Below are 22,848 nucleotides of genomic sequence, written 5' to 3'. Positions count from 1 at the left end.
ATACACGCCATTTCACGAGCCAATGCATGACATATAAACATTAAAGTCTATTTTAAGACTAGTTACATTTTCGATTACATGGACACAACTGTATCAATCCAGATTAGAAAAAAAACTATCATTTTACTTTTTTTTTTCTAAAGAATGAAATGCACGTGATGCATCAACAAATAATGTTGCTTATTAACTTAAAATGCATTTTAAAAAATTTAAAGAAACCTTTAAACCTAACTGTACAAGAAGACCAAATCATACCGTTAACCTGAAATGACTCACCATTACTCACACCCGCAAAGCGCAGCTGGCAAGATTGACCTAGAGAGGCTACCGTAGTTTTAAGCGAGGACAGTTGTTAGCAACAGTACAACACAAGTTAGGTGACAGGTACCAGCTGTGAGTCCGCGAACAATTAGACAAATACGTATAAAATAGACAGTAATGAATGTTTGCTCTGTAGCTATGCTGTAGCTAAGTTTACGTCACACACTGAAGGTCATTTCGCGTAATTAGCTTAACTAGCAGGCGAGTGTGCGGCAGGTGGCTAGCTAGGTAGCCTGTAACGTTAAGCTAACGACAACGTCATAAGAAAATCAGAAAGTAACGCGGTGGTGAGTTGATTAAAGGTGCCGCTGCTGTCAGTGCCCGAGAAATAAACCACCAGCAGTGCCACAATGAATGTCCCGAAAAGTGGCTATCGCGTATTTTCCGCTAACTCCTCCGTAGCATGCACAGAATTGGCCAAGAAGATAACAGAGTAAGTACAACGGGACATTTCTGGCATTATAGCCTCATGTTAGTGAGTAATTTATGTTGTACAACAGCTGTTGGAGCTGTTTTCGCCAACGAGAGTCTGTGTAGTCTTGAGTGAATAAATGGTGTGCTAAATAAATATATCATGTGGTCGTGACAGCTGTGTCTCAGATATGGTTAAACTCTAAATGTGTGCCCTTGTTCCACAGGCGGCTGGGAGTCGAGCTGGGGAAGTCTGTGGTCTTTCAGGAGTCTAACAGAGGTGAGGAGAATATTGTGGTTTTATAGGGTAAATGACAAATGAACATGTCAGGTATTTATCTAGCTACCCTATAAAACAAAGCACCTTAATTTGAGTTAGGCTACCTGAGTGCCTTGCATCTGTATTACAAGAGCAGAGGTTGGTTTGGGGTAGCATCACAACAACATACAATGTGTAAAATATGAAGGTGTGACAGTTTTTATCTTGTTTCTTATTTATTTACACACATTAACAAAAAATACAATACATAACATGCAAAGGAATGTGAAGGCGAATTGCCTAAAAACACTCCAAGGTCTTAAAAAGTGGGCCTCTCTAGGTATTACAGGAAATAATTCCAGCTATGTGATATACAATATTTGTTTGTATCTGTCAATAATTTTAGGCTTAATAGAAAACAAAATTAAGGCACAGTGTATCATAGTACCTGACAACAATGCATCCCTAAAACACCCATCTTATACACAATAATGATTGAGTTAGTCACCCTCACACACGAGAATACTTAATCATACATGCAGGTGTCCACAAACACTGTCACTGTCATCAAAAAGATATCTTACTTCAAAATCTGAGGGAATGGACTTAACGTGCATGTTTTGCATTGATGTTTTTAAGATGTATTTGTCCTGAAATTATTATTGACTGTTGTCCATTTATCAAACAAGGTAGCAGGCCATATTATTTAGATGTGCATAATATCTACTGCACTATACACAACACGATAGGGCTTGGCGATAGGGATAAAATCAAATGTTACAGTATTTCTGACCACATTCCACGATATTGATATTGTGACAATATTGCAGGGTTGACTAATTTTTAATAAATAATCATCAGTAATGTGGATAGTATGACTAAGTGTGTAAAGGCAAACAAATACAGCAGCTAGCCTCGAACAGTCTGGTAAGTTCAGAGAATTACATCACCTTACAGTAATGCAGCTTTTAAAACTAGGAAAACACAACACTTATGATATTAGGATATCCAAAATCTAGGTAGATATCTACTCTGGTATCACAGTATTGATATATTATTGATCTACTGCTCAGCCCTACAACAGGATGTGACTAATTCAAAATGTAGTTATTTTACTTCAGCTGCACTATCAGATAAATCGTTATATTTTGGGGATATGAAATTTAAAGCTCTGATAAAGCACTGAATTGAACAGCTGAACACCCAGCAGCTGCCACCACCCCTCCGACACAAACACACACTCGATACTCGTCACTTTGCACCTCAACTCACTTTACTGGTTACCTTAGCCTGTCTGACTACCTGCACTTCATTTTTGTACCTTGTTTTGCATAGTGTTTTGTTTGCACCTTATGCATAGTCTGAATGTCGCTTCACTGCTACTGAATGTTGCATCAGGAGACACATTATTCTGTTTCACTATGACTTTATCTTATGTACTTTACTGGACTTTATACAGTTGGATAACAATTAAGTCTGTCTTATCTCTTATTTGTTTATACATGCTCTGTCAATGTCAGTATTTGATGATGAGTGGTGTGTTCACGGTGAAGGGATACAGTTACAGAAAACATGAAGCAGCTTTGCTAAATGAATTGACTGTGTCATTTCTTCCTTGACAATAGAAACTAGAGTGGATGTGAAAGAATCAGTTCGTGGACAAACTATCTTCATCATCCAGACCATACCACGGTTAGTATAATGTTTGAGTTCTATACAAATCACCACCTGTAAGTGAGATCTTGTTACACATTTTTTAAGATTAACACTAGCTAAATTTTACATTTCTTTTATGCACACAGAGATGTCAACACAGCCATCATGGAGCTGCTGGTCATGGCCTACGCCCTCAAGACCTCTTGTGCAAAGAACATTATTGGAGTCATCCCTTACTTTCCCTACAGCAAACAGTGCAAGATGAGGAAGAGGGGCTCAATAGTGAGCAAGTTGTTAGCTTCAATGTTGGCGAAAGCAGGTAAAGAGAACAAAATGAATCTCACCTTGTGATATTTGTCTCGCCATCAGTATTATTATTTTTTTTAATTAATCAAACTGTTATATATGATCGACTGAACTGAATATATATTAATTCATTAATTGGGAGGACAACCATGCCAATAATCTGTCATTAACACCCAAAGGATTAACACACATCATCACCATGGACTTGCATCAGAAGGAGATCCAGGGCTTCTTCAGTTTTCCAGTGGACAACTTGCGTGCCTCTCCTTTCTTGATTCAGTACATCCAAGAGGAGGTGATAATCCCATTCCAATGTCTGTGTGTGTTTGTTAAAGTTTAAGCGTTGGTCACCCTGCTGAAGTCAATCAGTTATTTAGACATAATCATTGACTCCTGTTTTCCTCCGTCCTGTCAGATTCCTGATTACAGAAATGCCATCATCGTGGCAAAGTCCCCAGCAGCAGCTAAAAGGTAACTGTTTGATAAAAATTAACATATTTTACCTATCTATGAAATTACATTTTAAAGGTCCAGTGTGTAGAATTTAGGGGGATATATTGGCAGAAATTAAATATAAGAATGTTTTCTTATGTGTGTAAGCACCTGAAAATAGGAATCGTGTTTGTCTACATAAGGAGGAGGCCCAAATGGATAGGGCCATTTGCGTTTTTGTGTCTGCCACCCTAGTTAAAAGCCCCTCTGTAACGAGCAGCATCGGAAAAACTCAGTTCCTCTACGCAAAGCGGCTGTATTCGGTATTATTAACAGTTTGAATCACCTGGTTAGTTTGTTTTGGAGAGGAAGAGACCACTGTGGATAATTTGGCTCCCTGTAAAAACCTCCTGAACAATGAACGCTGAAGGAATCCTAACAGGAAAGGAGGAGGAGGCCCCCACATGCTTGAGCTTTACACTGCCGACTTGTATAATCAGAACAGACATGTCCTGTGATTTTCAGCCTTCTATGATTATATTTACCCTTTACAGGAGGCACATCCTGACAGCTGAGAATATTACTGTCAGGTATTGTCCCCCCTCTATTAAATATGAAAGGAGGCTGAAAATCACAGGACATGTCTGTTCTGATGATACAAGTCAGCGGTCCTGAAATGTGTGTTTCTCTTCTATAATACACATTCTACATCTCGGAGGTGACGTCTTTCCACATACGGGCTTCCTTCGCCTTTCAAACGGGGCAGAGCTCCGTGGGAAACAGTAGGAAAGACACAGCCCGAGGGGGAACCGGGATCTGACACAACACAGGATGGAGAAGCAGGTCCGTGGAGCTGTGCGCTGGATGAAAAAACAAACGCGTCGCACCAAAGGCGCGCCACTATGGCGTCGCTTTGGGTTATGAGTACGCATGACGCGCGTCTACATTGATAGTAATGGGTTTGTGCGCGCCAAAGACGCTACATCTGAATACCCCCCAAGCACACACACACGCTTTAACCAAGGCGGTGGCCAATATCACCCAGGCGGCCCGCCTTTGTCTTAGATAGGCAGGGAAAACCCTGGGTTGCCATGTGCAATCCTTGCCACTAGATGCCACTAAGCCCCACACACTGTTCCTTTAATGGTCTCAAAATATAAACATGACATGAAGTAATTGACAATACAGATGTTTTTTTTAGTAGATGTCTGATGTTTGAAGTTTTTGTGACTTAATATGTGTACATAAACCTATGTTATCTATTTACTCTTCATTTTCCCAGGGCTCAGTCTTATGCAGAACGCCTGCGTTTAGGTTTGGCTGTGATTCACGGCGAGGCTCAGTGTTCGGAGTCTGACATGGCTGACGGAAGACACTCCCCACCATGTGTACGCAACACCACAGGACACACAGGACTGGAGCTTCCTTGTAAGAACACCCATTTTTGTAGAGAGCTGTTTTATTTATTTATTTATTTATTTATTTTTTTTTGCAGGTTGTCTTTTCAGATTAGTAGGTCCAGTGCCTGATAGATTTTACCTCTACAGAAAGCACGTCCCTGTTTATTGTTTCTCACAGTTAGATTCCTTTTTATTTGTCGCACCATGGTTAAATTTAATAAGAAATGTCTTATAATTTCTACTAGTTTAACTCCACAGTGCTTCAAGTTGTTAATAATGACAACCCAATGCAGCTCTTACTTGTGCTAACCTATTTTTGAGCTGATGATTCTGCTGTTTCTCACTCATGCCATCAACCATACTCCAAGAAATTGATTTTCTGTGTCACTGCATGTTTTGATTCCACAGATACACTACCTCTACTCATGCTGCATCCTCCGCAAGCTGCTTACAAAGACTTACAAACTTGCAAAGAGTGACATGCTTAATAATCATAGAAAACATCGTCCCTGCCTTTTTCTTGGCAAATACCGTAATTTTGAAATATTAATATTTGGTGAGAAATACTAATGTGACTCATAGATCTTAACATATTTGCAGTTTTAATTCCTGGTGAGGCCATTTTAATGGTTCGGTGTGAGGAAAATATCAAATGATTGTGTCATTGGCAAATGACTCCGACGTATTTGCGTCCAGTATTCACTTTATTATTTAGTAAAAAATATTTCTATTCTTACTTGTGTTTCTATTCTCACCCTTGACTTAAAAAATCCTCCTTTTGGAACAACTCAGAAATTGCTTCAACCATAAGAAGACTTAAATTCTTAACACAGTGAGGCTGATTTGTTGCTGTGAAATATTTTCCATTTGTGTCAACCTAGCGAGAGGATTTTCCAAGTCTTGGTATCATGTGTTTGTCATGTCAAATATTTGTGCATTTGTGTTAACGTGGTGTTTATTTGTTGGTAATAGCAGGCAAACAACAAGCTCCGTTCCCTGGCATAGAGCTCCCAAGTACGACCGTAAACATAACTTACATCTGACTATGAAATGATTCCTCTTCAAATGGTTCCTCAATTGGTGCATGTTTAGAAAAAGGGTTTGTGTTGCATCTTGTGAAAATACAGTCTGGATTCAGGGGGTGCGAAAAATGCACAAAATGAATGTTAGTGCCCAGATTTGCATTGATAAAACTTCCAATCAGCTACAGTGCGCTCCATACTCTGTGCTATTTGCATGGCATGTTTGACTTGAAATCAGCAGCTGACATGTTTACCGCACCTCTCTAAGATTCCAGACCGTTGTTCTACAAGATGGCCAAACTCTTCTTTGTTTTGTTGTGTTCTGATTTTATTTTGAAACCCATAAATCAAACCAGAACCATGCCAAACATTTTTTTGTTTTATTGTTTTTTTTACTTAAATATCTGGACTCATCTTGCCAATCAACACATGGTGCACCCATATTAAACCCGCTCTCTAAAACCTGATTAACTTTTGGTCATAACTGCATGTGATGATAACTACAAAGCATGCTTTTGAAACCTAACATCTAATGATGGGAAGAAGAAACGTTACGAATGGAATTGTTGGTACGTTTAAGCATTAAAATTACGTTAAATCAAAGTTTTAGTTTGCTGCTTCAACGATTCAGAACTTATTTTATCAACAGTAATATTTAGTTAACACTTTTATCTCTATGGCAGAATTTTCTGTAACGCAATGTTTAACCTAATCAAATCTGTCAGGACAATATTGATGACTGGATTTTATTATTTCATCTTAAATTAATTTCAAGATATCTGACCAAACATTTCTCAGGTAGCTTGTTGCAGTATCTCAGCAAGCTGTAAAAACATCTTTTTTTGAGAAGTGTGTGTACTGCTAACAACATGGCTTTTGCTGTTATTTTGGTTAATAGTGATAAAAGTCTGAATGTGACACTGCCAGGTTTTCTGATGCTGTGGGAACTCACGGTATTCAGCAAGTGTTCTGCAAGGCATGCTCCTCCTGTCTCTGCTTCTTTATACTTTTTTCCTTCACAATCGGCTTGGCTGGCTGATTGTTTACCAGTTGATTGTTTCCTTATACCCTCTGAATGACTACATTTACATGCACAACAATACTTCAGATGCAGCTGGTTTTTAAATTCTGCTATGTATTCAAAAAAATGTATTTAATGGGTAGCTGCTTAAATGTGCTGTATTGAATCTAATCCCAGTCTAATTTCAATTCGTAAACAATTTATTTTAGTTGTAGGTTAGGCACATATATCATAGATACTTATCCACAGTCAGTGTATAACCTACAGTAGATGTCAGTTGGCATGCCCTCACTCCGGAGAACACGGCTGGAGTACGGCCACCGAAGCACAGCAGTGTTCTGCTGTGGATGGGGGCAGCAACAAGATGTATTTCAGCCACTTAAGAGAAAAGCCCACCTACAAAAAATCCATATCAGTTTAAGTGTATGCCATATTTAGAAGCTCTCTCCATCAGACAGTGATTTCCGATGGGGAACTGAAGTCGATACATCTGTCTCTTCAAAGCCAGACTCCATTAAGAAAAACAGTGATCTAACATTGCTGACTACAGGAGCAACTGGTCTACCACTGCATCAGTCAGTTATTCTGTTCATGTTATTGTGTGACTTTGGGGTTAGTCTGGATTCATCAAAATGATACATTAACACAAACAAACTAACTGATCGAGGCAGCTGTAGACCAGCAGCTCCTGTGAACATGGAGCTTAAATTACTGTTTTTGTCAATGGAGTCTGGTGGCTTTCATGAGAGCATAGATGGGGAACTGACGCCGTTAATGGCTTCTTCATCAGGACAGGCTGTCTGACAGCAAGGCAAAGTGGTAAATATACACTCTTAATATAGTGTGCACTTAAACTGATACAGCTTTTAGCAGGTGGTACTTTGTTTTAGGTGGCTAAAGTATGTTTTGCTGCTGCCCCCGTTCACAGCAGTGCTTTGCTTTCGTGTCAGTACTCCTGCCTGCTTCTCTAAATGGGGGGCGTGCCGACAGATGTCTACTCGTACAACCCTACTCGCAAATATCTTAACTAGGGATGACCTCAAGCTCACGTGCAAAAGCGTGTGCCCCATATAGACTGAGCCCTTTGCAGCAGCCTGGGTTCGATCCCAACCTTCAGCCCTTTGCTGCGTGTCATTCCCCCTCACACTCTCCCCACTTTCCTGTCACTATAAAAAAGTACAAAGCCCTAAAAATAATCTTTAAAAATGATTTTGTTTAACCTTTGTCATAACAGTTTCTGTATGTCTGTCAGATTGAAAAGTAGAATGGTTTTATTTTAACCAAAATGACATGACACCAGGATGTTTCCAGTTTGTCAGGAGCAAAGTAGTCGGTTCAGCGACTGGAGATGGACAGCGTTGGACAGCAGCCTGGCTCAGCTGTATTCACAATAACAAATGAAGCTGTGTAGATATGACAAACTAAACTACATTTTGTTTGTTGTGTGACATTGCCCAAAAGACGCAGCTGCTGCATCTCCTGTGATTGCCCTGTGAGATGCAGTGGGATTATTGTGTGCATGTAAAAGTAGTCGCTGGCAGCAGTGATGTTCGACTGAGGACTGACCCCAGAACATTGGCAAGTGTGTATGAAGAAACTCTCATCAGTGCTTGTCAACCACTCTTGTCCTGTGTGAATTAAGACTGTCTGGTGCATATTGGTTCATATGCAGACTGCTGCCATATGCCTGCCACAGCCTGGGCCTGAGGTTGTGTGTGTCCAGGCAGTTGCCTTCTGATTGGGTATCCTGGGCAGAAAACCCTGTCATTTGATTTTTGCATGGCATGTGCTGTACTAAGTTTGGCATTTCAGTTTAATCTCATAGGGGTAGGTGGGGTACAATGGGGGGAATTTTCTTTTACTTTTGATTGCCATTTTTAAATTTATTACGGCATTGTATAACTAACAGAATTTCTACAAATCATTTACATCATCCGATAACGACCCCATAATTCGGGGTGCAGATTTGCCCAAATCACAAAACATTTTCTCAACCCATTTTACCCAATCTACTGAGATTTGTTTTTGATTAGGTGAGATACAGTTCACACAGCCTCCTCAGAGTGCTCTCATCAGTAACAATTTCTGCTTTTCTTTGCAGTGATGATGGCCAAAGAGAAACCTCCCATAACTGTAGTCGGAGACGTGGGAGGGAGAATTGCCATCATTGTGGTAAGATGCTGCAAATGCACTTTTTACAGCCTACATGAGCTGTTGATGTCAGCTGTTCTGCCACCTTTGATTATATCTCATCTCAAAGCATTTAAAGTGGTTTGCACTTGTAAATGAATTCGTTTACTACCACTATAAACGCCTCATCACTGACAGTGTGGTTTTAGAAACATAACTGGCCAGGTTGCTGCGGATCCTTAAAGTCTTTAATGGCATTGAATTAATGCATCTAAATATAAGGTTTTAATTGGTATTAAAATGTCTTAAATCAACTTTTCAAATCTCTGAAAAATGCAGAGACATTGACTTTGCACTGTAAAATCTCAAAATAATTGCTAACATGTATTTTTCTTAAATTAATTCCCAAATGCTTCTGGCTTTAACATCACTCTGTTCAGGTTGGTTGTTCAACCAACAACACTCAAATTTTTCTTTTCATCCGGGAAGCAGGGGATTCACTGACCTCTAGATTGCTGTCACTGTTACCTGGTCGACATGGGGAAGTGCATTTTGATTTTGCTGTGTGGCTGAATCCAATGCCAGGCAGTGTGTATAAAACTCATTGTATTTTATGCAAAAAGATTTACAAATCAGCATGATGGAAATCAAGGCGGTGGAATCCCACTTGCTGAGTGAGAAACAAAAAATTGCAGAGAAAGCATGCCAACAAACACCAGGCATATCGCAGCTCTGTTATACTCTTGTCTCTGACACAAGAAACATTTGAGCAGAACTGTACCATAAGTGATTGATATTGAATTTTGGTGATTGTAAAATTAAATTCCAAGTGTCATTAAACTGTCTTAAATCTATACCCACATATTTTGGACATGCACTAAGTTGAGTACATTTTTGGAAGAGATTTTTGAGGTGCTAAAGAAAGTATTTTACCAAAACCTCATAAAAGATTCAAGGATAGCAATACTGGGTTTAACACCAGAGGGTATCGATGGGAGAGCAAAAAAATACCTTTGACAAATATTGACAGCAGCAGCACTTACATGCATCACAATTAAGTGGTTAAAACCTGGTATGGGAAATTTACCAGATGGAACAGATAACATACTCCTTGAGACTCCAAAAGAAATATTTATCAAAGGATGGGCCCCTGCTATCGCCATACTAGCATAGTGAAGTGATTGAAATCCGCCTACATACTTTACAGCATATATGTATTTTTACCTCGCCCACCTGACTCACCCCTGATGCCACTGTATATACACAAACGCAACTCCCCTTTCTTCTTTCTTTATTTTTTTTTGTCCAACATTTCCTTTTCCCAACTTACACCTTTTTGTTCTATTTCAAAGTAAATACTTTAAGATGGGATATGCTTGGTTTATTTTAACTTATTGTTGTTTGCCTGTAAGATACATAGACACAGCTGTAAAAAATAGAAAAAAAATATTGTATAAGTTGCTGGATTTTAAATTGAAATGAAGTTTAAAAAAAAAAAGTCTTAAATCTAACTTGCCTTATGCTGTAACCACGAGTAAGTGTGAGCTGAACTGTTTGAGTTACATTGTTTACACCTTTAAGTGAGACTGTCATTTTTTTTTTTGAAGAAGAAGAAGAATTATTAACACTTTCTCTTTTTTACATATAAAAGGTTTAAGCCACAACAGTAAAACTCACAGATGCTCAATTCAGTGAACATAGAGGTTTTGCTGCGACAGCCTAATGTGGTCTGGTGTAGCTTATGGTGGCTTATGTAAGACAACGCTAGCAAGGCAAGTTTATTTATGTAGCACCTTATCATACATGAAGGTTATGCACAGGCAAAAGACAACAAATAGTTTAAGTATAAAATCGGGTAAATAGAAGTTTATTAAAAATACAGACAAGTTTAAAACCAAATTAATAAAATAAATTAAAGTATAAAAAACTGAGTAAGAAAAGGCTGTGCAAAATAACAATCATCCCATAGTTCTCATTTGTGGCCACATAGTGGTGCTCACATGATCCTGCAATTATCCTCCACAGATCAGATTAATAATACTTTCACCATGACAAAGAAACTACCAAAAGTCAAAATCATTAAGTCTTTGCTGCAGGTTGTATTTTTCTTCCCTCTTTCCTCCTTCAGGACGACATTATAGATGATGTTGGAGACTTTGTTGCAGCTGCTGAGATCCTGAAAGAGAGAGGAGCCTATAAGATTTATATCATGGCCACACATGGCTTACTGTCTGCTGATGCTCCACGCCTCATAGAGGAATCTGCCATTGATGAGGTGAGGACACTTAACTTTTTGTTTTCAGTAATGTGTTTAAGTTTACTTGCAAAACAGGCTTTAATCTCAGTGTGACTCACTAGTTAAAGATTATATGAATGTTTAATCAGTAAAAGTTGTTATTATTGAGTTTAAATGGAAACCTTGTGTGTCATACCTGCATAATATAAATAAGGAAGCTAAAGTAACAAGGGAAGAAGATAATACCAAACTGATTTGTGCTCCTTTATTAGCTCTCTGTATTCTTTATAAACAACATGTAAAAGACGATACTTCCTCCTAGTGGAAGGTTTTTCAGCTGAACTGTTGTGGCATGAAATTATCTGTAACTGGAACAATGAAATGATCATTATAACGACCAGATGCATTTCTGTGAACTATTAGTTTCAGTTTTCACTTCCTCCCTGACTACCCAGGGTTCAGAAAACAGTAGTTGCAGTTTAGTATTTTCAAAAATGTATTCATGTGATATCTGATTTAGGTTGATAATATTTTTATTATTATTTAGAACATAACGCTTATTGAGTTCTGGGCCAAATCTGGTATATTTGAACTCGCTGGGTAAAAAGGGTCTGGAATTTTAATTCCCATTAATTTTTAAGCCATCTCTATATTTCAATTTTGAAAGCTTTTGAGAGTCCACTCATGAACCAGGTGAAGGAGGCAAGACACACAAACAACACATTCCCCATGTTTTCACAACCATATTTCCATCTCTGTTTTCTTTTCCCCGCACAAATGAGTACACAAGCCTAGTTTGAATTATCTGATAATCAAATCCTGGTGACTTTTAAAGTGTGGCTGTCATCAGTGTTACTGAAACATTTCAGTAAATCAGCCTGACAAAAAACTGCACTGGTCGACTGCTTTTTAAGTTAAATGGAAACAGTCTCACAAACAGCCTCTTTGATGGTCCCACAAAATCAAATGTGTTTAATATTATAAGATGTTTTTAGTCTTGACTCATGCAAATACTGAAGTTCAATGATGAGAACATTGCCAACAACCAACAGCTGCGCCCTCTCCAGCACCAAACAAGAAGCAGCAAATCTTGTAGATTGTAGACGAGGAGGGGACTCCAGAAAGGCACAAGAACATAAACAAGTCTTGGTTCTCTTGTACTTTGGAAAAGGAGGAGAAACTGATGGAGATGTTGAGTGAACAAGAGTCCATGTTTGATTCAGTGGTATCCAGTCCACTAACCAGCACTTATTTTGGTGAGAAATCTTAATTTATGAAACAGTTCGCCTCTCATTTCCACGGTCTCCTCCCACTAAAACAACTCAGCTAACTTTTGGAGGCAAGTCGCGAGTTGAGGCGACAAAATCCAAAGTTTGTACACAAATACAGTTTTTTTATGGATTATATTGATGCAGACTTAACAAGAATACTGTCGACATGTAACGCCTTTTATCTTGTGTTTTTGTGGACGTGAGGAATTGTTAATATGTCAAATTTCTTAAAGGGAGTTTGGTGTAATATTTTTCACTAGGAGCAGGGCGGGAAATAACCTCAAAAGAAATCTAGTAGTATTTTAAAAATAGTGACTCTGCAAGATCCTCAGTCTTTGCAAAATTTCATAGTGTGTGACTAAAAAAGAATGTTGTCTTAAGATGTGAAAGGGTGTCAGACTTTAGTCTCTTAAAAGTTATGTCTAAGTCTTCTCATGCATGGTGAGCATAAGTCTGAGCATGATGTCTCTGTTTATGCGGCCCTCAGGTGGTGGTGACCAACACAGTCCCCCATGAAGTACAGAAGCTACAGTGTCCCAAAATCAAGACTGTGGACGTCAGCATGATATTGGCTGAGGCCATACGCCGCATCCACAACGGAGAGTCCATGGCCTACTTGTTCCGCAACATCACCGTGGATGACTAATTGAGTGTCAAAGAGGTCAGAGGGTGAGGTGGGTGTGATAGAGATGAAAGGCAGGTGCACTCCTTCTCCGTGCTGTAAAAACATGCTAACGCCATGTTCCATGTGTTGTATATGTCGGGATTACATGTATCCTAATTCTGTGAAAGAAATTTAAATAGTAAGAATTATTCAAGGTTATTTAACTTAACATCAAAAGGTGTAAAGAGGTGTTTCTTTAAGTTGAAAGATCTTGTTCTTGTTGAGAAAAGACGATAGAAATAGCAAAAAAGTGACTTTGACCCCGCCTCTCCTTGCCTTGCTGCTCTTTTTGCTTTTCAGACTTGAACAAAAGATGCTTTGTATTAAAAAAAAAAAAAAGTTATTTTGTCATAAACTGCGGTACCTCATATCTAACGACTGAGCTTCGGCTGCAAAAGACAATAGAAAAATGTCTGCAGTAACAGGACTTTATGCTTTACCACCCGTTTTCCAGACGCTCTTGCTCTTGCTGGCCCGATATGATCAGGTCTGCTCAGCACTGTGATGTCTTTGCATTTAATTGGGTGTGTTGTGTCTGACCACACAGACAGGACTGGACAAACTCCTGCTTATTGGTGCCCAAACTATATTTTTATGCAGCTTTTTTTGCACCATTTGAGGGAATGTTTGGTAAAATGTGACAAAAGAAGTTTCTAACATCTGTAGAAAGGGATCATTATTTCATATTCTCTATATTAGTGGGTCAGTTAAACTAAATCATAACAAAATATATTTTTCAACTTATTTATGTTAGTATCAAGCCAAGAGGATAGTTTTTGTTTGGTGCTGCCTTTTTGGGGACTGCTGCTGTTATCACAGAGCAATAGAGGTTAATGTAATTTAATTTGTGGTCCTTTAAGTATTGGCATACTACGTTTGAAAAAGTTGTGGTGCTTAAACAACTGAAAAAATACTTAGAAAACTCAGGATAAATTGCAGATTATCCTGGAGAGGAAATTATTTAAAAGATTTGCACACCACAAATGAAATTTCATTCACCTTATATTGCACCTGCAGCAGTAGTCTCAAAGCTAAAACACTCAGCAGCCGAACGACACGCGTCAAAACATCTGCCCCTATTATTTTCAATGTGCAACCCTCACTGGTGGTGGCTAGACACACTTCTGCACTCACAGATGTGCCGCCCCGTGACTCTTAGCGCCACTATCCTATTCCTAGCCTCGCTGCCCCTAAAAAGAACACTTGCTCCGGGATGGTAGCATACATCGCGGCTCTCGCTCCTTACCTCTGCTGTCACTGTGTCTCTCGTGTGTGTGTCAAAGAATAGATGAGGAGAGACGAGTTGTTGAGGTTGACAAATACCCCAAGCTATACAACCTACGGTCCTGTCATTATAAAGACAATGGCAAAAAAGATATTGTCAGTTGAGCCACAGCTCTGGAATTTGGCTCTTCCGGTGAAAAATTAAGTTCAAGTAGTAGGTGTCCACACGTTTTTTAACTAATACAGGGTGGAAGAAGTCGTCACTCATTTTTACTTTGGTAAAAGCAGTAATAACTTCTGTTGACGGAGCACGAATCCTCCTTGGAGTGTCATATTTCAGCCTAACGGTGCATCGTTACCTATACTGAGGCAGTGAGTGGGATTTTTTTGGCATTATTACTATTATTTTGTTGTTATTTGGACGGGCTGACCCCTTAATATACTCCAACTTTCTAGCAGTAGACTGAACACACCCAGCTCAGTATAGTTCTTATTTTGAATGGCTGACGGTGTAACCCGACAGTGAAATCACATGCATACGCATATACATAAAGAACCATCTTTGTTGAAGCCAGTTAACTACAAACCTTAACACCTAACATTACTGCTGACTGTTTTTCAAAGCAGAGAAGAAACAGTTCTTCATGTATTTAGTTTGTGTTTTTCTAAGCAGCCAGTGGTTTTCCTTAATTTCAATTTGCTGTGAGAGACACCGATCACAGTGAACCTCCTGCTTCGTTTTCCTTTTCATCACTTTACAGTATGACTGAAACTCTGCTTGTCTGATGGGCATATATGTAGAGAGGCTCCGATAGCATTGCGTTAAAAAGAAATCTAACAGCTGTTTACTGCTAACCCTGTATAAATGTGAAATGATTGCTGTCGTTGTTGTATGGCATGGCTCAGGTTATGTAAAACATGAACTAATACAGAGAATGACTGCCATATAACTTTATTTCATGCTGTGTAAAAATATTGCCAAATTGCTGACATCTTGCCAACGCCTAATGTAACACTATTTACTAGAAATCACTTCTTCTTCACTGCTCTAAGTTTCACAGAGCAACTTGCTGTGTAGGCTACTGTTTTGGATCGGCAAAGAAGAATTGGGAAAACTGTCGATGTGAAACTGCTTAAAGTTTACTAATAAATTCTGTGGTATCTGATTGGTGCTTGACATGCAAACTTGCCGATACCCGATCCAGCATTTTAGGCAGTATCAGTGGCATTCCCCAAACTGGTATCAGAACAGCTCCCCTCATCTGCTGCTGTTGCTCTGTGTTGGAAACAATTCTCCAGTCGGAGGTTAGCAACACTTATCCACACCAAGTCCATAACCTTCTCTAATTAAAGCAGCAGTCACATTCTTAACCTGTTTTTGCTCATTGTTTCCCCTTTGAAGTCTTGAAACTTGAGCGTTATACCAGCACTTGAATGTACCAGATAGGTGGACTTTGATTTGATCCATGCTTTAGGCGCGTCACTTTACAATGACCGCTTTCACAAACTCCAGTATGGTGGGCTGCTCGAGTGGCTTTGTTCTAAGGTGTGTGGAAGCCGATGGCTGCCTGGAAGATAGGATTTGTGTACTACAAAAAAAAAAAAAAAAGAGAAATAGCCAGCAGTAATGTATAATATGTGTGTTTTTAGTGAACTGGCACAAACACCAGTATGGTCGATGAATTACTGTGACGTTCCCCCTTAAAACGTGATCTGAACACACGCACCTTTCTGCGCTCTCTGAGTGAATTTCCAAGTGATGCTTAAGAGGAACTGAGTGTATTTCTGTTCTGATTGAGTCCTCTGCTCAGGGAAATACACTTAATAAGCCAATGCACAATTATCTGTTCTTGTGTTTTCGATGCTTTGTTCTAATGTCACATGTTGAAAACGTATGTCTTCCATACAGCAGTACTGTACACGTTATCTTTGTATTCTTTGTCATAGAAACTGTATTTCTCCAGTATTTGAGAGCTAGATGCACATGTTGGGGTTGTGTTGGCACAGAGTTGGAGGTTGTCGGTATCAAATGCTGTTGCTATGCAGGCTAAGATTTGATCTGTTGTGAGTGTTTATCATTCTGTCTTCTCTGTATTCACTGTTCCCCTGACCTGTCTGTGACGCTGAGGGAGTATGATTGACACTAACACTCTTCTGTCCAGCTCTACGACATTTGTCAATGTGTATGAAAATAAAACATTTGCTTCCTTCTGTGCCTTGTCTCTACCATATAAGAAACCATGTTATTATGCTTTGGTGAATGGCCTTATGGGTTAAAGACTTCGACAGTTTATGTTACTTAATGACAGTTAAGTCATTTTTTATTGGGCTTAAGTGTGGAAAAATTATCTTTTTCCTCAAAGTGTATCGTAAACCAGTCTCTCTCTGTAAAGTCAAGGTAGATATTGTGCATTAACTTGACAGGAGACAACTTTTAAAATGTTAAATCTTTACATGTTACTGTATTATATGATCACATTTTCTGAAAATATTGACTTTAATCAGAATTTTTAAGATTTCATAAAGATTTCAGTTCAGGAAAGTGAGCTTTTCAGCTACATTATAAGTGTTGGATAAAGGAATACTTCACCCACAAAATGATCATTTCTATATCAGTTGCTCACCCTGTGTTACTTTGAATTTATGAAGAATATTGTTCTTCTTGGATGCATCCACAGCGAACAAGGAATCAAAAAACAGAGAAAATTCTTGATGAATTGAAGTCATAACAGCAGCAAAACATCCGTTTGCAAACTCTCACTAAACTCATGCAGTATAATCCAAATCTCATTTATCCAGTCGAATGCTCAGTACTTCCCCACCACATGCACTTCTGTTAAAACCTTAGTATTTAAAACACTTAAGCATACTGCTGAACGTTCCACTGAGCAGAGTTCAATCACAGGCACTTACCCAGGCGTGCTAATCGTCCGTGCTTGAAACTGTTTATGCAGAAGTGTTTTAAATCACTGGTTCCCTACCTTTTCCCTCAGGGACCCCTTTTCTATCGTTGAGTGAACTGATGACCCCTGACTAACTGACAGAGATTACATATTATACACAATGCATAACAGTGAATGAATGAACTTTATTCATAAAGCACCTTTCATGCACAAAATGCTTTACATTTCAGCGGCAGAGACAAACAGCAAGGAAATAAAACCGTACAATTATACAGCACTCATTCAAGGAGAAATAAGAAGAATGAACACATTTATCAGTCGATAAATGAAGTAATGAAAAATACATATAGCCAAAAGAAGCATCCCCAACAACGGTGCAGAACAACTAATAATCTGAACAATTAATATAGCTTGTATTCAGGTCTTCATTGTGCCCTTTTCTTGAGAGTTTTTTTTTTTTTTTTTTTTTCAAATTTCTCTAAGAATAATCTAAAATTTAAAAGTAAGCAATTCATTTAGTTTTCTTAACAGAAATGAATTAAATGCTGTATTAAAGTTCTTTGTTTTTGGTACACTTGGGTTGGGACCCCGGGTGGGATAAATTAAATTTCATACATTATCATGCCCTAAAAGTCATTAAATAGTCTTAAATTTTAATTTGTGATCTCTTAACAAACATTTTATCTAATTTATCCATCTTTCAATTTACCTTTGTCAAAATGATTAATTTCTGATGTTAGCAGTCTCTAAACATACCTCTGAACCAACTTAATACTTGCAATTACCTGTTGGCAAAATGTAGATTAACCGAACTTGCCTGCCTCTGCATGTGTCCACATATATAGGCTACTACTATATTGCATACCTTTATTCTTATTCACTGCTTGAATAAGAAAAAAAGTCCAAATATTTAGTTAAAAATCAAATATAAGTGTCTGAGACCTGTAGACACCCTGAACCAGTGTTACAAATTGTAAGGTTTTAGCGTGAATGCTTGTTTGGGAAGTAGTGAGCATACGACTGCGACTTGGATTATTCTGCATGAGTTGTGTGAGAGTTTGTAAACTGATTTGTTTTTGATATAGTTTTGCTTTTGTTAGTAACAGTTCCCTATGACTTCAATCGGTGAAAAGGTTTCTCTGTTTTTGGATTCTTCAGTCACCATAGAGACAGTCAGCTTGGAGTCCTGTCCTTTCTGGATCTTGTCCTCTTCATGTTGAATCAGATTTCAGTTTGCTAATCTTATTCTTTGAGCAATCTTTATGTATATTCAATAAACATAGCTGAACACGGTAAAAGGTAACAGATAAATGAAAATACTGTACAGGTGTATGAGAAGGCCTGATTTTAAGTTTGACAAGCAGCACTACAGAACAACATAGATTACAACACTTGAAGTAGTGACAGTCAGAGATCCTGTACTTGTTCAAAACTTCTCAGGTATCTTTACAACACTGAGGAGCTTTGACCAAGTCCAGGAGCAGAGACAAACCCAGACATCTCAAACCACAGAAATCTAACCAGCTGGCTTCAGTTACATGTGAGCTATTTGAATCATTTACATGTCATGAAGCTTATCTATGCCTGTGTTCACTACAGCCTGAATGAAAAGTTAAGTCCGCACCTTAGCTTTAAAAGGGACGATCTGCCTCTCTGCGTCCGCCCGTGTGCCGCTGTGGTCCAACTGAAGACAGCACTGAGTTTAAACGGGACACAAAGAGGAACCAGAGATCTGATAATCACAGATCACTTCCTCGTCTGATTCTGGGGAAACAATGCACCTTGTCTCTGAACGTTTTTTGAAAGAGGAAGCATACCTTTTTCTCTCCCTCTCTGGGGCCTGTGGCCTTTTGACAGATGGGAAATGTTAACAGTACATGTGAAGAGAACATCTAAATGTCATATCAAGTTAACTGATCCATCTAACCAGCAATCATGTTTCACAGTAGGTGGAAAGTAGTTTTCATAGACTTAGTGTACTAAATACTATTTTAAGTATGTACCTTCAAGTATCTGCAGTGTCCCACATCAACTTATATGACAAAAACACAGTAGAGAAATGCATCCAAGTGGATGTCAGTACAGCTAATTTTACTTTTAAATTACTGTAAAGCCTGTGTTCTTTTTTTGTCATGTATTGTAGGGCCACAGGAGACAGAAGTTGATGAGGCATTTTCAGTTTTTTTGGTTCCCTTATAATGTCATTTGCAGTATTGTTTGAGACTTGCTTCCCCATATCAACCACCGTTCGTGGAATTGCTGCCTTGTTGGTAAATAATGACCACCAGAGGGCGATACAAGACAAAGCAGAGAGATCATGGGATTGATTGATTGTGTGTGTGAGTGTGTGTATTAGGACCATGCAATAAGTCCATAACTGACTTTATTTCACCATGATAATCCACTCAGTGTTAAAAAACACTTTCTATGATTTTCTTTTTGGGTACAAACATTAGAATCAACACCGATCACTTTAAACAAACAACAAACAGGTTGGTCGAGCTATTAAAGCAATTATTGTTTTTTAAAACTTACATTTCTGGTCAGACCAGCAGTTCTCAAGAAAAGTCAACACAATGCAACTTGGAGTAGAATTACAGTCATTTAATACGGCATTTAAAGAATATCTCTGTATGTTGTGACAGAATTCATTTCATTCATACAACTAAGTCTGCGGGTCCAAACTCTAAGTATGTTCATGTGAGCTGAGCTGTTTGCACGTGAGATTTCAAAATGTACTTCCTGTCAGGACTTGGCGTCAGCTTTATTGTTCTTTCCTTGTTTTTCCAGTTTGGGCTGCGATAACTTACTTTACATATATACTTTAGAATTTGTCTACACATCTTTGCCCCTGCCCCCACACAGACACACACACACACACACACACACACACACACACACTTGTTGTCTGCTGTCACGTCAAGAACAGTTTTATCAGTAAAAATTACAATATTATCTGCAAAAAAAAAAGCTAAGTAATGTGCCGACGTTGGATGAGATAAGCTGTTTTATTTATCTTTAAAATAAGCTCTGAATAAGAACATCAAACATCACCTTTGCACCGTCATGGTGAAGAGAAAATACCACTAACATTTTTTAAAAAGAAGGCAAACACCCATTAAAAAATGAAATGACAAAGAAAGGGAGAAACACCAGTATGTGTGTGTTTTTTTTTTATTGTCTTAGATGCAGGACAGGCTGCACAACAATTCACAACATAATGCTTAATGTGTTGCTATCAAAAATATAAACCCCACTTCTGTTGTTCACTTCATAAATCTCTCATGTAAACACTTCACAGTTATTTGCTCTTTTAACACCAGCAACACAAAAACTTAAACATGATATACATTTGAAGGAAAATTGAGCGTATGATACACAAAGCTGCACAATTTTTACACCATCATTTCTGACATTCACAGTTAGCAGTGTCTGTGCACTGCCGTTTTTTTTTTACACACAGTTGTTCAACCACATTCTTTCACGTCTTAAAGGTGTTTTCATGGTGACATGTCCATCTCACTGTGGCATCTCTGCACCCCCAGTGTTGTGGCGATAGATGCAATGCTCTCAAGCCTGATGAGTACACAACATTTACTGACTCAGTGTTTAGTTAGAGTCTTGACACATGTAACACTGTCTCTCAGTGTGTAGCTCCACACCAACGAAGCCCTTTCAGTCTCTTTTGGGCAGTTCTTTCTCAGTCTCTTTGGGCGTTCTTGTCCTTATGAGATGATGCAGCTGTTGGCCTTGTTCATAGGAGGTCGTTTGTTGCTCTCCTTGGGGAACGTCTCCCGTCTGCGGCACAGCGCTGGGCTCAGCCGACTGGGCAGGTTGGCTTGCTGGAGCAGCTCTCTGAAAGCCTCCAGCACGTTGACGTTGTCTTTGGCAGAGGACTCCATGAAGCTGTGGTTCCAGTCCAGCTCCACTGTGGACAGCACGTCCTTGCTGGACACCTGGCGCTCGTTGTGACGGTCTATCTTGTTGCCTATCACCACAATAGGTGTGTACTTGTCCTCTTTGACCTCCAGGATCTCCTCTCGCAGACTCTTGACAGCCTCCAGGGATTCGGGGTCATCCACAGCGTAGACCAGGGCGAAGGCATCGCTGCTCTGGATGGAGAGCTTTCGCATGGCAGGGAAGGAGTAGCTGCCGCTGGTGTCCATAATGTTGATGGTGACTTTAACACCTGCCACCTCGTACTCCTTCCTGTGGAGCTCCTCCACTGTGCGCCGGTGCTTGGGTTCAAAAGTGTCTTCAAGGAAGCGTTGGATGAGGGCTGTCTTCCCCACTCCAGCTGCTCCCAGAAACACCAGACGCACCTCCGTCTTCTCCTTCACTTCAAAAGACATGTTTCTGATGCTCTTTGCCTCCAAAACACCACTTGGAAGAATCTCTTCTTTTCTCTGTTGTCTGTGGATCCTTGTCTGAAAACTCTTGATGTCAGTGATGGAGCTGGAAGCAGTTCTGTTGAAGAGGCTGATGACAGCAGATGCATGTGAGTGTGCCTGGTGAGGCTGCACTCTGCATATATCTTCACACACAGCACCTGCCCCCTTCTGCTTGCAGCCAATCAGGAGAGAGCAGTATCTCCCTCCTTACAGCAGCCAATCACAGACACTCATGCAAATCAAGAAGAGTAAGAGAAAAAAAAACAACAGAAGTCATCTTAAAGTTCTTTGTGTACAGTGCAGAAAACATTTCCAGCAGAGAGTTGTGGTAAGTTTGTGACCTCTGCTGCAAATAAAATCAGTGATGGTACAGTCTGTGTTCATGGCAGAGAAGCAGAAAACTTTCTGAAGTGATAAATCTGCATTTTACAGAAAAAAAAATAGTAAATTTGATTTGAACCACAAAAACAGCAAGAATATTGTATTCTAATCTTTTATAAAGTTAAAATAGTTCACTTATTGTTTAAATTCAGTCGTTGCTGTAGCACCATGAACAGGAAAATTCACATTAAAGTTTATTTTAAAAGAATCCAAGTGAAGAAAACAGCAGTTTATTACAAAAATTTGAGGATTACAGACAAAAAAGTGGCTGCCAGTGGCTGTTCCATCGGTGTGTGAGAGCATGTGACTGGTAACTAAGAAGCAGGTGGAACCATGTATGGTAGCCTCGGCCAACAGTGTGTGAAAAGTACTATACAAGTGCAGTCCATCTGCCTTAAAAATCAGTTTAAGTGTACAATATATTTGAACATTTGTACCACTTTACCTTCCACGCTAACCAACCAAAGCCATGACCAGCACTCTGTGTTCTGCTCAGTGAAATGACTGTTTCTTTCTATGGAGTCTGTTGGCTTTGATATAACAGCCTCAGTTCCCCATTGGAAAAAGCTGTCTGACGGCAAGGTGAAAATATTCTATATATAGAGTACACTTCGACTGATAAATTTTTTTTTACGTGTGCCCTTTTTGTACGGCTAAAACAAATTTGCCCAGCTTTTACTCAGCACTGTTTGATCCTACGTGCCTGACACATAATGTGACACAGAGGTTTTCTACTCACAAGTTACTGTAAATAAACATTGTGATTCGGTCTATTGAGTTACAGAGTTCACTCTTGATCTTGTAGACAGCAGTTGACTAA

General features: G+C 39.1%; 2 protein-coding genes across 3 annotated transcripts; one reads left to right on the top strand and one right to left on the bottom strand.

Annotated features, from left to right (window-relative positions):
* The first annotated feature begins 328 nt into the window (after window positions 1–328).
* LOC126405108 (phosphoribosyl pyrophosphate synthase-associated protein 1) lies at window positions 329–16,563 on the top strand. 2 transcript variants are annotated; one of them, XM_050068658.1, is made up of 11 exons: window positions 329–754; window positions 960–1,012; window positions 2,617–2,683; window positions 2,794–2,966; window positions 3,133–3,248; window positions 3,369–3,424; window positions 4,668–4,813; window positions 5,758–5,799; window positions 8,930–9,000; window positions 11,087–11,233; window positions 12,953–16,563. In XM_050068658.1, exons 1-11 carry the CDS (start codon window positions 672–674, stop codon window positions 13,109–13,111), a joined length of 1,113 nt encoding a protein of 370 aa, XP_049924615.1. In that variant the 5' UTR covers window positions 329–671; the 3' UTR covers window positions 13,112–16,563. The 2 variants fall into 2 exon arrangements, with proteins under 2 accessions (XP_049924615.1, XP_049924616.1); XM_050068659.1 differs by lacking the exon at window positions 5,758–5,799.
* Window positions 16,564–20,414: 3,851 nt separating this feature from the next.
* On the bottom strand, window positions 20,415–21,784 carry rasd4 (rasd family member 4). Its single transcript, XM_050068935.1, has one exon. The coding sequence runs from the start codon at window positions 21,606–21,608 to the stop codon at window positions 20,982–20,984; it is 627 nt and encodes a 208-aa protein (XP_049924892.1). The 5' UTR covers window positions 21,609–21,784; the 3' UTR covers window positions 20,415–20,981.
* Between the last annotated feature and the right edge of the window lie 1,064 nt (window positions 21,785–22,848).

This window comes from Epinephelus moara, chromosome 18 (assembly GCF_006386435.1).
Source record: "Epinephelus moara isolate mb chromosome 18, YSFRI_EMoa_1.0, whole genome shotgun sequence".
Classification (NCBI taxonomy): Eukaryota; Metazoa; Chordata; class Actinopteri; order Perciformes; family Serranidae; genus Epinephelus; species Epinephelus moara.
The sequence above is the reverse complement of the archived record's forward strand: the minus strand, read 5'-3'. Positions and strand labels throughout refer to the sequence as shown.

Excerpts from the sequence above, each read along its gene's own strand:
- LOC126405108 (XM_050068658.1), top strand. The coding sequence starts at position 672 with ATGAATGTCCCGAAAAGTGGCTATCGCGTATTTTCCGCTAACTCCTCC. Across the intron at positions 2,967-3,132 it reads TTCAATGTTGGCGAAAGCAG|GATTAACACACATCATCACC; the intron begins GTAAAGAGAACA and ends TAACACCCAAAG. Across the intron at positions 4,814-5,757 it reads CACAGGACTGGAGCTTCCTT|CAGGCAAACAACAAGCTCCG; the intron begins GTAAGAACACCC and ends TGTTGGTAATAG.
- rasd4 (XM_050068935.1), bottom strand. The coding sequence starts at position 21,608 with ATGTCTTTTGAAGTGAAGGAGAAGACGGAGGTGCGTCTGGTGTTTCTG.